The following is a 15864-nucleotide window of genomic DNA, read 5'->3' on the forward strand; positions in this document are numbered from 1 at the left end:
CACACTGATAAGTGTAGAAAAGCTGAAGAGGCAGATTGATAAGAAGGGCTCATGAATGTATCTTCATTCTTCTTTTCACTGATTCAGAAAGTGGTATTTATGCACACAACTGAAATTCTGTTTGCACTTACTCGTTTAAATGTCAAGCGTAATATTTAGGTAACATTTTACTATTAATAATGAAGGAGATATATATTACATACAGTTCTTCAGCATTATTTGAATGAAATAAATTGTTGTGAGCGGTAGCATGGCCATGCGCATTCCCACAAGCAGAACTCGTGTTTCCAAATTAAAATTGTGTGCCTCAGAAGTCTGTGAAAGACACCTGTCACACCTCTCAGAAGTCGCTGTGGTGACGCAAATGGAATTTCATAACAGTATGAGCTGTGTCACATTAGTGTTTATTTTTTGCCTCCAAGCACAGAAATAAATATAGATTGTGCCAAGTTTAACTCGCATACTTTTACTCAGTCTCCAGTGCACCCACATTCAAACACAGACAAGTCATAAAGTTAAAGGGAGGATGCTATTTAAAGGCCAAACACTGAATTATTTCTTGTCGGTGACATTTTTTCTCTGTGAATGAATAAAAGTACCATTTCAAATAATTTACCCGAGGCAAAGCGTGTTCTTAGCACTGAGCTGTATGAACGTTTTACCTCATGTCAAAAGCTGTGAAGCCTAAGTAAATGTAGCTTGTTAATAATTTATATTTTGCTTCTCTGAGTGGAAACCGGCGATCTCACCTTGTTCAGCCTGATATCTCTCACTGGATAGTGAACAAGTCTATGAAGCAGTAATGAAAAAATTCAAAAAATAAAAAATATGCTAAAAATTAATGGTCTTTTGAATACGGTATAGAGAGAGATCCTTTAATATTCTACTTTTAAGACAGTAATAGGATGATTTTATAATTGTCTGCATGTAGCTCTTAAAATAATGGATAAACTATTTCAGTCTGAGTACAGCTGCAGGAGGTTTTGGCACATCCACTGGCTAATTTGTTTAGTGCAGTTTACAAGTGATTAAAGGGGACCGAAAATCCTGAGCTTAAATAGATATGTTCAGTGTGTCATCTGCATAATCACAATAGGAAATAATCAAATGGTCTTCACTGTCTGCAGTGAACCTCCTCTGTGGGAATACAGGAGGTTTTATTCCTTACAGTTGCATATATATGAACTATGTATATCTATTTTCCTTAATAAATGAAAATTCCTAAAATTCTTCACTAATTCTATAAGACTTCATCAAAATAGAATGCATGCTTTTTCCCCTCTCTCTTACTTTTGAGGTAAACACCAACTAATTGCAATAATTTTCCTGCAGTCTCTAAGCAACTCACTAAATTCAAAGCCATTTGACCCATTTTAATACATTTTCCACCAAAGCCAAAGATCACTGCTCCGTGTATAGCTGACTGACATTGTCAAACTTTTCTAGTTGTACTTTCATTGCAGGAGACCACACTAAGAGGCATTTAGTTGGTGTTTTTGTCAGTAGACAGAAGTGTGCTGGTGAGATGAAATAAATGCTGTGAAACAGTTCAACTAGGAGTCATGCTGAGTTAGTGTTTTACTGAAATCATTTATTTCTGACGGGTTGTTTATGTTGTTGTCTAACACATGCCATCTCTGTTTTTTACCTCGCATGCTTTTTGAAAAGTAGCAACTCTGAAAACATAAATGATCTTTGTGGGTGTAAGTATAAAAATAGCAGGGGCTTAAAGAAAGGTATAACTTTGTTTTTACTTCCTGTTTTTTCTAATGTAGCCAACTATTAAGATTTGTCCAATTTAATTACAGCACAGAGTGAATGCATTGCATATATGTTCGTGTAATCATAACATCTGTGTCAGAGTAGTTTGACTTGTCAAGTGCAACTAACTCAATTTGAACTAAAAGGTTAATTGCTCAATCGCTCAGGTTTTTATCTTCCATTGTGTAGTGGTTAACACACTTGCTTAGCAAGCAAAATATCACTGGTTCAATTCCAGATGATAACACAAAGCTCCTTTGGACTGGACCTGATAATCGATTCGGCATTATATAAATAATATTTATAATTTTTTTTTAAATATATCATTAGAGGTTAGCGGCACACAGTCACAATAGATAACGGATATATATATATATATATAAAACCTTAAGGTTAGACTGGATCTAAATGAAAGAGCCAGTCTGCCTTCTCCTGTTTATGGCCTGCTGCAAGTCGCAACCAAAGAAGCGAGTATCCAGAAAAATGGTTTGGTTTTACCTGAATTATCATTTTATTTATTTAATTTTTGTTTTTGAGAAACAAAAAAGTTTATTCTTCTTCTAAGTGGACACATCCCAAAAGTGCTTTTCCAGATAAAAGCTCTCTGGGCTCTTTATCCAGGAGCAGGACTATGGTATTGTAAAGAGGAGGAAGAAGAGAAGCTGCAGGATAACAGACAGACAGAGAGAAAGAGATGAAGATGGGAGAGGAAGAAGGCAACTTCCTGTGTGTGTGTGTGTGTGTGTGTGTGTGTGTGTGTGTGTGTGTGTGTGTGTGTGTGTGTGTGTGTGTGTGTGTGTGTGTGTGTAAAACTGTAAAAACAAGCTAATGAAAACGTCTGACAGCTTCATTTTCCAAATAAAAAAACAAAGTAAATTAGACTTAGAGCTTTTTATTGTCATTGTGCAGTTTCTTGCACAGTGAAATTGGGTAGCTGGACCACAAAGGTGCTAAAGTAAGAAGAAGAGAAACCAATATACAACGAAGGTGGAAAATAAATAAATAAATAATTAAATAAATAGAATAAAATAAAAAGCAGTGTATATGTATACATATGTGAGTGGAACTATATACATGGTGTATGTGTAGGAAACATTGAAACAGACTGGGACCAAAATAATTGCACATGAGCCAAAAATATTGCACAGAACATGGAAAGACTGAGATATTGCACATAGATGATCAACAGCAGTGTCAGGGTGGATGTGTTGGGGAAGTCTTTACACACTCTTAGTTTGCATTAAGAGTTCTGACAGCCCACAGGAAGACGTTGTTCTTTAGTCTGTTGGTTTTGCACCTGATGGATCTGAGCCTTTTTCCAGAGGGCAGGATGTTGAAGAGGTGGTGGTTAGGATGGAGGTGGTCCTTTATAATTGCCCTGGCTCTGGAGAGACATCTTGAGCTGGCAATTAAGTCCAGGGAGGGGAGTGGACAGCCGATCACCTTCTCTGCAGTTCTGGTGACCCTCTGTAGTCTCTTCTTGTCAGCTGTTGTGCAACCAGCGTACCACACAGGGATGGCGTGCACCAGCACACTCTCGATAGTGGCACGGTAGAAGGACACTAGGAGTTCAGTCTGCAGCCTGTTCCATCTCAGAACCCTCAAGAAATGGAGGCGCTGCTGGGCTTTCTTTACTAGGGCTGATGTGTTAGTGGACCAGGATAGGTCCTCGGATATGTGGGTGCCGAGGAACTTAAAGGAGGACACCCTCTCCACATAGTCACCTTTTATGGATAGGGGAGGGGTATCAGTTCTTGTTTTGCTGAGGTCCATGACCACTTCCTTGGTTTTCTTGGTGTTTAGGGTGAGGTTATTGTAGTTACACCATTCTGACAGTCGCTGGACCTCATCCCTGTAGGCGGTGTCATCATCATTGGTGATGAGCCCCATCAGAGTGGTGTCGTCTGCAAATTTGATGATGATGATGTTGCAGGGGTGCTTAAGGGTGCAGTCACTGGTGTAGATGGTGTATAATAGTGGACTCAGCACACATCCCTGTGGTGAGCCAGTGCTGAGTGACAGGGTGGATGATCGCTGGTTGCCAACCTTGACTGATTGTGAACGGTCTGTGAGGAAGTTTTTGATCCATGCACATGTGGAGGGGGGGAAGTCCAAGTTTACCAGCTTGTCTATAAGAATGTCTGGGATGATAGTATTGAAGGCCGAGCTGAAATCAACAAAGAGCATCCTTACTGATGTCCCAGGGTTATGGTGGGACCATAACATTTGAGGTTATGGTGAACCTCTTGTATTGTGATGGTTACTTTTCTTTTTTTCTTTCTTTTTTTTTTATTAAGGTACAGTGTAAAAAAGAGAACATTTGAGCCAGCGGTCTTTAACCCACTGATCTGGGTGCATCTTTGGGGTTGTATCAGAAAAAGCATCTGGTGTTAAAATCTGTCCTGAATCAAACATTTAGAGCAGGGGTCTCAAACTTAAATGAGCTGTGGGCCACTGCTGGCACTGTCATCTCATGTGAGGGCCACTTTAGTACAAAGACAAACAAACAAGAAAACATCCACAAATATTTCCAAAAATGCTTGCTTTTTTAAATTTCCACTATTGTATAACAAGACAAAACTGCAAACATGAACACATTTTTTTTCTTGCTCTTAATTAACCGAACCCTTTCATTAACCTACCAAATAAACAAATTGCTCCTCTCGTTCTTGCCAGACACGTGGCAGCACTTCTGCTATAATTTTGTTCGTATTTAACAAAATAAATGCAGACATTAGTTTTTGAGTGCTAGTGAAAATTGTCTCCTTTACAAATAAGTCTCTCACTGAACTAACACAGCCAGTACCTCAACATGTTGTTGCTCTCTGCTCATATCGCCTTCATATTAACTCATTTTTGGCTTTTTAAGGAACTTATTTTACCATTACAGTCAACAACAACAAATCCTCCCTAACAAAAAAGTAACTTCAAGGGCCAAATTGCGTTATATTTCGTCTCTTCAATATACGAGTAGGGGTGACGTGGGCTGCAAGCGGCACCCACTAATTCTATAAGACTTCATCAAAATAGAATGCATGCTTTTTCCCTCTCTCTTACTTTTGAGGTAAACACCAACTAATTGTAATAGTTGAAGAATTTTCGCAGCAACTCACTAAATTCAAAGCCATTTGACCCATTTTAATACATTTTCCACCAAAGCCAAAGATTACTGCTCTGTGTATAGCAGTGACTGACATTGTCAAACTGCAAGCGGCACCCGGGCTGCGAGTTTGAGACGCCTGATGTATAGAGGTATCTGAAGTGGTGATTAGTTACAAGCTAATTAAAGAATTCCTACGTACAAAAATACTATGAAGATTCTCCTTGGATGATAAAAATGTATTTATGATTGAAAACAGAGCCTAACATGAGAAGTTTTGTCCATAAGGTTCAAAGGTTAGAGATAACACACAATTACATCACAACATGAGGAAATACACCGTGCTCCTTTCATTATTGGACAGTAACGCAAACGACAAGAAATAAAAGCTTCGCTGCTTCCGTACAGTCATTCAGATATTTAACTTTATGGTTTTTAGATGATAACATTTCACATTACCAAACTGTCATGGATGTAGTGATCTAGTTCAACACGTATAGATTTGCAGGTACATTAATTTATTAAGTGGTTACAGTAGTGTTCGGTTAAGAGGGCTTAAAGCTTTAGCGGAAAATGCTTGAAAGACATACACAAAGATTTACTCGTTCATATCAAGTTTACTTGCGCACATACAATCTGTAGAGGTCAGTCCAAATTGGTCCCATCTTGGTGGTTTTTTTTATATTTGTTTCTTAAAAATGAGAACAAACAGTATCTTTTACATTATATAAAGTCAGTACACAGTTGGTGGTGTAGGTTTATCTGTGTGCAGGCGTGAGCACTGTTTCAATCTTTTGTGTGTGCCATAGACAAGAATGGTTAACAGCTAAGCAGTGCAGAGCAGGAGGCACCGAGAGTGACATGCAGTGTAGAAAACTTGGCTATGGTTACAAAAACCAACTCAGCTCTGGAGCTTGCTCGTACACTGTGGATCATCAGCCTTAGTCCCAGTATGTTTCCTTTATGAAATATCTTCATGAGTGCTTTACTCTTACTGGAATCCAGCCGGGGTTATTTACCGTACTACAGGGGTCACTTCTGACTTTATGGCTCTGCCCCTGGGTCCTATCACCTCTCCAGAATGATATATCTTCACTAAAACATGATTACCCCAGCTCAGTGTCCCACACTGTTAAGAGGGCTTCCATAACTTTATATTTGTACACAGCTGCCATAACATGGTATTACATAGGAGCAAGTTTGCCACTTTGTACATCTTTATTTTTCTCACTTGTGTGCTCACTTTGGCTTGGGAAAAGTGGAAAGGCATGATAGATGAGCTGTCTCATTTGCCCACTGTCTTTGCCTTCTTGTCTCGAACACACACACACGCACACAATTCCTACTTGTGCTTGTCATTGGCTACACTGCTTGTTTGAAAGCACGTTTGGCGATTGCAGAGTGAGCAGGGCAGCTGATAACACTCAGGAGCAGGAGATACCCTTGTCAGAATCCAGGATATTAACAAACAAACCTCGGGAGACTGAGCCCTATTGATTGTGTTTATTCCTCTGGCACCTTTTTGCCCGTCGCCTTCATCCGCTAGTCTGGACATTTAAGCTCTGTTCCAGATCTTGTGCTGGGACCTAAAATAAAGAAAAAGGCAAAGGCCCCCACAGTCCAACTGTTCTGGCCAGGATTCCTGCTCTGCTCCATGTGTTGAGACTGAGGAAGCTTCTTTTCACCACACACATCTAATGACAGCAATCTTGCCAATATGGATGAGAGCCTATTCTGGGCCGCTTTGTTTATAGTTGGCACCAATATACGAGAACTCTGACCAACAGCTTGTTGGACTGAGGTATAAATTGTCCTCTCTTGACTTTTTGCATTTGAGTAAGCTCGCAAAATGTATATTTTCATGATTTTAAGGAGGCATTTTTTAAAAAAAGAGAGCCTATAAGGAGGACAAGACAGCTTCATTTCACCCAAATAAATCTTAAAACATTTTCAAATCCTGTATGTCACAGTGTTACATATGGGTGTTAGCTTCCATAATGTTTACATTAATGTTTAGCTTTCCATTTAACGCCCCTCCCCATTGATCTTAGCAACTACTGTATACTTTCTTTAATACTTTAATACTTTTCTTTAATACTTCTCACCTACAAGCTAATGTAGTAGCTCCAATCTTTTAATTGGAGCTTTGCCCCCACAGCACAGATCAATATTTCAGATGGAAATTATGTATGTTTTTTCCCTCTCTCTCTCTCTCATTTATTTTGAATCACCTATTGATTGGATCAGATCCAAAGCAGCGTGGTGATTGGTGGGTCTAATGTGCATTAGTTAGTCTGTGTATAATGTACAGTAGTTAGCATCATAGGTTGGAGCGCTATGTCATTCTTTTAGCAGGTAACAAAAAGCACAAGCAAGCTTTAACTTGCTGTGATGTTGCATTTACTAGATCTTTATTCAGATTGAATTGTACGTGTATGTGTCGTGTGTATGTTAGTGAACTGTTGAATACAACTATCTTTCTTTATTTTACCCATAGTTGTTTTTTTTTTACCTCTTTGCAAGATTGCTTTTATTTAATAAAAATAGTCTTAATTGGATAATCGGGTGTTTTGAGAGTCACGGATGCATAATAAATGCAGCCATGGAGAATCTTTTTTTTTTTTAATTAACTTGTTTTTTAAATGAGTTTGAATTATTTGCACAGGAGAGATGAAAGTGAATGTCAAGAAGTTTGCTGTTGCATGAAAGAGTCTCTTTTGACCTTTAAGACCTTTTTTATAACACAATATTAATGCTGACTTTTATACAGCCTTGATAGTTGTTTTCTTCTGTCTCAATTAGCAGCCCTGTGTTAAGGCCTATGTGTGAAACGGTGCTCTGGTAGACCTCAAATGCTAATTGCATTCTGACTTTTCTTGTGTGCTATTATATGTCATTTTGTCTTGACTGTTTTTTATGCGAGCAGGAGTACGGTGCAAGTGACATTTGGCTTTGCTGTTTAAACTGATCCATCTTTTTCCTTTTCTCTTTTCTTGCTCCTCGCTTACAGGTGATTCATCGCAAGTTGGTAAGTCAACATCTTTCTTTGTTTTTGCCACATGCACGCTCACCTCGATCCCGCGACAGTCCATCGGTTGCAGACGATCTTTATCACGCAGTGTAGTCGGCTGTGTGTGAATGTTTACATCCTCGCAAACCAGCCGCTAATTATCCTTTTGAATTCTGCACTGCTAGTGTACACTGAGCAATGAAACTGTTGAATAGAAACACATTCCTCTTCCTGCCTTTCACCCTCTCATTTATATTCTTTACACATCACACTTATTTGATTTTGTGTACTATATTACCTTCTATAGTTGTTTGCACTGTATATTGAATGGGGATTTCTAACAGTTTACTGTGAAAAGATCAAACTCTAAATTCCTGCTTTGGGAGTCTGATAAATTGCACCGCCTTGTAATGTAGATGCAAATTTTAAAGCTCCCATTGAGTGACTAGCCAGTTTGGGAACCCAGACATAATTCTGTTTGAATAATGTATGTTACTGCACTGGCTTTCTTATCGTGATATAAAATTCAAGGAGTTGTTCCTTTTTTAGTTTCAACCTCATAAAATGATTCATGCAGGGCCTCAGAGTCTGATGTATGGATTTTAGTAAAAGATTCCTGTTACTTTGGTCATGAGCTTCCATTCATTTATTACCATAGTTTAGTGCTTTCCTTTTTATAATGGGCCATTAATGGCTGCCCTTCTCTTTGCTGCCCAATTTTTTAAAAAAATGTTTCCTTTCAAAGTGAAGCTCTGAGAGGAAATTCAGAGTTATGGTTAAATTCTATTTGTTGTCTTGTTCTTTGCTTGGCCTGAGGTGCTCCGAGGGGTGTGCTGTGAAGCAGGGTGAATGGGTTAGCGAGATATGCTGATTTGTTGCCAAGTCTCTTTTAAACTGATTGTTTTGAGCATGCAGAACAGATTAGAAAACTGCTTGGTGTGCATTGCATTTCTGTCATTGAAACACGGTGTCAGACTCCAATGCACTTCTTCAGCTGCATTTCGCTTACACCAGGTTTTATATCCTTCGTGTTTCTCCGCAACTTGTTACTCCTGACTGAAGAGTCAAATGACGCATTAAATATCCCCTTTTACGTGCGCATGCATGGCGCCTTAAGAAGAACTCGTGGGTTACATAGTCTCTGATAAGGGTTTTAGGTTCTGTCCAGGAAATGCCAAGAAAAGCTGTCTTCATTGAACTTGTTTAGTTCTACAGCTCTCAATAGTGTCAAATAATTTATTTTAACATAGATGGACGCTTTGTCTATAAATATGTCTTTAAATATGCTGACATGTCACAGTACGCTAGATTTCTGTAAACACTTAATTTTAAATCAATGGGCGTAAAACAGATGAAGGATTGGGATAGGGGTACGACAGCAGCCGCGGTCAGACTAATGAGATGTATCAACACCTCGCTGAAACAGTTAGAAAATGAGATGTGTGAATTTAAAAACTCTAGCTCGCAGCACTTTGTAGCAGTAAACTATTGCTTTAGTGATGTGTCAGTGTTATCACTTCCCTGCTAATAATTAGCTTTGTCTCGCTGCAGTACCCACTATGCATTATGAACCTGCAATAGTAATCTACAGCACAGCAAAATGTGTAGCATGTAATGAGAAAAATAATGTGCAGTTATTCTCACACAGCGATGATAAAGAGGTTTTTAACCCATTCTCTGGGGTGTATTTTCCCCTGTGAGTTCTGCACTGTGGTAATGGAAGCATGTCTCCTGATCCTCATACATAAATGGTTAATGTGTGTGTGTGCGCGCGCGTGTGTGTCAAGGTTTGTCCAGCGAGTGTTTGGCCCAGAGATCTGATGCTGTCTGAATACTAATTCGAAATTTTGTCTGACTGCGGCAGCTTGGAAACTGGGTGGGGACTAGAGGTTCAGTTAGGGACAAGTTCATCCCAAGGGTTACTGTGCAGAGTGGAGAAAAAATACTCCAGTAGCACATCAGGTCCTTACCACCCACCAAGAATCAAGATTCAAAGTGGGGGAAGAAATTAAAACTGATTCAAATTTGATCTGGAAAGCTGGTGCAATTTCAGTTTCGTCGTTATTTAAACCACTGGGCAAAGAACAACGCTATACTTTGTTTTGATTTGTGATATATAGGGCTGCTCGATTATGGCAAAAATGATAATCACGATTATTTTCACTGAAATTGAGATCTCGATTATTTGACGATATTTAACAATAACAATGTATTGAATAATGACTTTAAAGATTGTCAAAAAATAATATAAAATAGTGTGCAAATACTGATAACAGTGCAAATGTTTGCAATATAAAAAATAAATGAAAAATGTAAACATCTATGTTTAGTGAACTTTGCAGTGTTGCTCTGTGGTGCAGCTACGACACTGTAGCAAAGTTTACACACTATGTCTACTTGATCCACGTCTGACTCCGCGAACCCATAATGTTTCCACACCACTGAAGTTTTTTTTACCTCTCTTTTCAACCAGCAGCAGTCACTCTCCTCTCCAAATAACTTCTGCTTAGCTTTCCGAGCTTCCCTCGGGTCCTCTTAATCAGCGGTCCCCAACTCCCGGGCCTCGGACCGGTACCGGTCCGTGAGTCGTTTGGTACCGGGCCGCGAGAGTTGAGGCTCAGGTGTGAAATGTATGGTTTTCAGGGTTTTTATCGGTTTTCAGCGTTATTTTGTTATCGTTTTTATCGTTAACTCGGTTTTCCTTGGTCTTTTCACGTGTGTTATGAATAAATTTTGTTTTTTTCTGTACCGGTACTAGTTTTATTTTGTTGTATTTATCCGCGACACCTTAAAGGCCGGTCCGTGAAAATATTGTCGGGCATAAACCGGTCCGTGGCGCAAAAAAGGTTGGGGACCGCTGCTCTTAATTGTTGTGACACGTGTTCGAAATGCAGAGAGGCGCGCTCGATTTGCCACATGGAGCAGCGCGAGAGTAAAGCACGAGGGAGGGGCTAATAATCGGCTCAGTCATTTTTAATGATCGTTGAAGGCCCAGATCGTAATCGTGATTAAAATTCGATTAATTGAGCAGCCCTATATATATATATAGGGATTTATAAGCTATTTCTGCACCAGTCTGCAAAGTCAACATGGCTTTGGTCCTGTAGATATTGGAGGATTCACTAAAATGTAGCTACTCATCAGCTCATCTGGTTCTGCAGACTCTGTTTCATGCAATATTTAATTAGTGAAAAGGTTGCACTGTAGCCCATATGCCCAACCTAAATCAGTCAGGCTTTCTTTAAACATAAGCTGTATATAAAATAATACTTCATTAATTACTTGATAGACACAGTCACACTGTCTTGAAAGGCAGTAACAACAATTGCAGCACTTCACATTGCAGCTTTCTAAAAGTCAGTTGATTGGTCCAAACGTATAGTGCTTGTTTTCTTCAAGTTTGTTTCAAACTTGAAGCTGTCAAAATACTAGTGGGGTGTACAAATTTGCACATACGCTGACATCTTTCCCATGGGATTTTGTCAGAATTCATTAAGTACAGTTAAACCCATACAGGAAAGAATGTCACATCTATCTCCACAGCCATTTGCCAGTGTTGAAATGTGTATTATTGCCACTAGTTAATGTTGTATTTTTCTAGAGGATCCAGTTTTTTGTTTTTTGTGTTTTGTTTTTCTTTTCCCTGTCAAGCTTATGAGGCAGGTTGTGGCAGAGATAATTGTTGTCCCTTAGATGTGGAGGCAGGGAGGCTGACTATAAGCAGAGATCCTTATCCTATTGCTGTATTTCATTCTGACTCCAAAAAAAATGGCTTTGGCAGAAGCACAGACATCTTTCTGTGTACCTCTCTCTGTCTCGCTCTCTCTCTCAAGCCTTGTTCACCAGAGATCAGATGATTAGCATCTCTTCCCCTTTTTCTCTCTCCTCCCTTTGAATGCCAACCTCAGGCGAGTCAGAGCCAGCAAAAGCCTCTTCATGCTTGCCGATGCTGCAATGGGATTGGCCTGCTCACCACACATGGTACAAAGAATGCTCAGTTAACCACACATCCACAGTTTGGAATAGAAAATGAGGGATTCAAGCTGGTGGATGGTGCCACTTAGAAAGTGGATTTTTTTTTTTGTTTGTTTCTCGGTTTTATACAACTAAAATGTTTTATACACAAGTTCATTGAAAACTTGTGTATATTTTATGTTTTTTCCTAAAAACATAAAAACTCAAAGCTTTAACATTTGACTGTGCCAACAATCAAATGCATTCAGATGTTGCACCTTTAAAACTGAAAGTAATTTATTGTGGAATAAATTGCATGGCAGCCTAAAACTGCGTTTCTGGCAATAACTAATATTCTGATGGACCTTTTGGATCCAGATATTCAAATGAAGCGTTAATTCTATTTTGACAATGAAAAACCATCATTGCATCAAAATAATGTTAGAGTCTGCACAAAACTAGGTACCTCCACCAAGGAAGTGCCTAATATATGTGGATATTCTAAAAATTACATCATGTTATTATGACCTTATGTACATTACAATAACAGGCTGTAAATGTCTAAATAGCTAACAATTTGAATTTATTGCTAACATTAAAAAAAAACATTTAATGGAACAATAAAATGAAAAAATATATATATAACTTTTTAACCAAACTTCTCATTTTCAACGTAGCATAACTAGCATAACGTTTGATGTATGCCTGGCCTGTACAGGCTCAGTCTTCATAATAAAAGCCACATTAACTGCATAATTTGTTAAGAATGCCCCTTGTGGTTTTAATCCACTGGGGCTTCAGTTTCTCAGATGATGGAAGCACTTGGGGATTTATGCTTTTGAACATTTGAACATTTTGTAAACCATTTACTTAGTTGATACCTTGAAAGAAAGATGTGTATTTTGCACATTTCTGTTACATTTGTTTTAAAAAGCATGGCAAACAGGACAAAAAAAACCATTCCATTATACTTGGAAATGTAACCAATACTTAAGGTATTCCCTGCCTCCTAATAAATAACACAGCATAGGAAGAGCACAACAAAATGGGCAATCCACCATAAAAACTCAAGCCTGTGGCCAAATTTACATACTAAAGGAGAATGGTAATGAGATAGCTACCTGAGATAATTACTACTCAAGGCGTCCGGCTCTTATACTTTACCACAGGGAACCAGTTTAACTCACTACAATTAAATGGGCACTCATTTGCTCCATTTGAGGTACCATTTATGCCATTTTATGCCCCACTGTGTCTTAATTGGGTGTTGACTTAAATATGAAAATTTCGAGCCAACAGAAGTTTAAGGATGCAGAGATTTGGATATCTAATGGATGGATATTCTTCTATTTAAGATTATTAGAAAACAAAATACTGTATTTTTTTTTCTTCTTGATTTAAACACAATCACTTTCCAGTGGCGTTTTTATGGATGCTCATTTGAACTAAGATTTACAGCTGTTCGTAAAAAGGCTATTGACCTTATCAAAATTCTTCTTGTGTACTCCGCTCTTTAGCTCTCGTCAAATACCTTTTTTTGTGTGATTCCTACTGAGGATTATTCTTACAGGCTAATTTTGAGAAGGTTATTGTTTTTTTAATTGACCTGCCTAAGCTAATATTTATCCTGCCACTGCATAATATCCAATGTGGGGTATGGCAGGGACTGTGTTATAGAACTTAAGTTTTTTGACATTCACATATTCAGGCCTTTATCAATAAGTAATCAGGACAAATAAGAGTCAGCATGTATATTTAGTTTGACTGCAGTGTGTCCTAGAAATACTATTATTAACATTAATGACTTCTATAATATTCCTCTTCCTATTGGCGACTTTGTAACGGCTCTGCTGACATCCAGCCTTTGTTCGGAGGCTGGAGAGATCTCTGACATGGCAATCAGTCAAACTTACTGCCATTATATTTCATCTCTGTCCTGCCTCAAACAAATAAATTAAACTGTAATATCTTGACTGCTGAGAAATTGCCTTGGATTGTTATAAATGATGGCGGGTTGATAGTGTGTGATCGTTGAACTCGCTGTATTCTGCTTAACAGTGTGAGACTACATGTTAGAAATAAGAGATGTAGAGCTCCGCGAGATGCACATTGATGCCAGCATGTGAAGATTTATGATGTCCACTTCTATTAGCCTCAGAGTAATTGTTAAGACAGCAACGAACAGTCCATAGCTCTAATCCTCAAATCAAAGTGAAGTTGCGCAGACCACCAGCCCTCAGATGTGATTTCCTTCACTCCAAAGCTTTTTTTCATTTTTCCATCTTGTTGAAAGATCTCGGTATAGAGGCGACTTACTCCCTGTAATTTCTAATGAGCTAGGATTTGATCAGTATTCTTGAAAGACTTTTTTCATCAGTGGAAGCTTTACTGGAGCAAAGATAATGAATTTATGACAGATGTTTTGATATTTTTTGTTTTAATGTGAGGCTGAAGGTATGTTTAACTTTTAGTGAGGGCTAACGTGCAGCAGATTGTAAGAAAAAAACAACTGCAGTGTCTTCTGGGCTTACAGGAGCAGGTAGAAGAAAATCCTAGAAAGACAAGGATACAGAGATGAAAGGTTTAAATAAAACAATGCATTTTAAGGAGAGGACGCTAGTCTGGAAGACTCTTGAATTTTTAGTGCATGCGGTGTGAAAACACGTCCAATTTATACCCCCATCATTTGTGTCAAGTCCAGGTTGATCACACATCTATTCTGTTGATCTAACTCCACGTGTGTTTAAGCAACATCTAGCATTTGAGGAGAGAAAATAAGAGTAATTTGATTATATTATGGGAGCAGCAGGGGTGTTTGCTAAGTTTGGATCAGACCATTGCTGTGGATGAGCCTCTTCGCCCTGAAGCTCCACAGCTTAGAGGGTGTGTTCATTACCAGCCACAGCTTATTACAAACAGCTGGTGCTGGTTACTACCCCGGGGCCAATCGCATACATTATTACACACCATCACACATTCACATCCACGCACCTTTACTCATATGACTTTAATTTGGCAACAACACTTCCCTGTTTTTTTAAACAAATGTTCCATTCTGTATAGTGTGTGGTATTATGAGTGAGCTCAGTCAGTGGTTTGTTGCTGCTCATTTTCCTTACATCAGATTTTCCTGCTTTTGGTGATTTTTTATTTTATTTTATTATATGTTATTTTTTAATACTGAAAGCAGTTTAATTGAAAGGGGGCTTTAAATCAAGGATCATGACATTTTTTCTAAGAGTAGTGAAGCTTTAAACCGTGAGTAGGTTTGAAGTGGAATAACAGATTTGATGATATCCATTCCCATAGTAAATAGAAGGAAATAAAATGAACTTTTCAACTTACTTTTTCTCATACTTGGACATGAATTTAATACCAAATGTAATTTTACTATGAAGTACTTCATTTAGGGTTAAGAGGTTCGCTTCTTTAAGTGTATTTCCCCACATCTCAGCCTCTAAATCCTGTTTTCAGTCCTGCTTTATTTTTCAGGCACACAAACAGGCAGACTTTCCTGTGTTTCCTCAAGGTCATGACACTACAACCGTGGATCTGAGGAAGCGATGACAGACAGAGTTGGTGGCTAACAGTCCACTCCTGCCAACTGTAATCGACTGTGAGCGCAGTCATCTCTACACAGCAGTACTGCGTAGAGATTTTCTGAGAAGGAGGAGAGGGAAACATGAAGCCTAATTTAACAAAAGCATGAGACAATCAACACACAAACACACAATAGCAATTCACATCGGTTTCATTCAATTTTACATATATATATATATATATATATATATATATATATATATATATATATTTTTTTTTTTTTTTTTTTTTTTTTTTTTTTTTGCCATCAGAATTATTGTCTAAAGGCGAAGAAAGATGCTCAACGGATTTACTTTACCAAATGGACCATCCCAGCCTTGCCGAAATGGTCTATTTGATTCACCTTTTATTGTTTATTTTACTTTTTATTTTCACTTGCTAGATACGGGACAGACTTGAATGAGGAAAAGAGAAGGGAGAAAGAAAGAGGGAAAGAAAA

General features: G+C 38.4%; 1 protein-coding gene across 7 annotated transcripts in view; it reads left to right on the top strand.

Moving 5' to 3' along the window:
- nrxn2b (neurexin 2b) overlaps window positions 1–15864 on the top strand; it is a 739753-nt gene that overhangs the window by 225344 nt on the left and 498545 nt on the right. For all 7 annotated transcript variants that reach the window (XM_035912885.2, XM_035912888.2, XM_035912887.2 and 4 more), the window contains one exon: window positions 7872–7889. In XM_035912885.2, the coding sequence (XP_035768778.1) occupies window positions 7872–7889 (18 nt within the window). The remainder of the gene's footprint in view (window positions 1–7871; window positions 7890–15864) is intronic.

The sequence above is a fragment of the Neolamprologus brichardi genome, chromosome 3 (assembly GCF_056152115.1).
Source record: "Neolamprologus brichardi isolate AB-2024 chromosome 3, ASM5615211v1, whole genome shotgun sequence".
NCBI lineage: Eukaryota > Metazoa > Chordata > Actinopteri > Cichliformes > Cichlidae > Neolamprologus > Neolamprologus brichardi.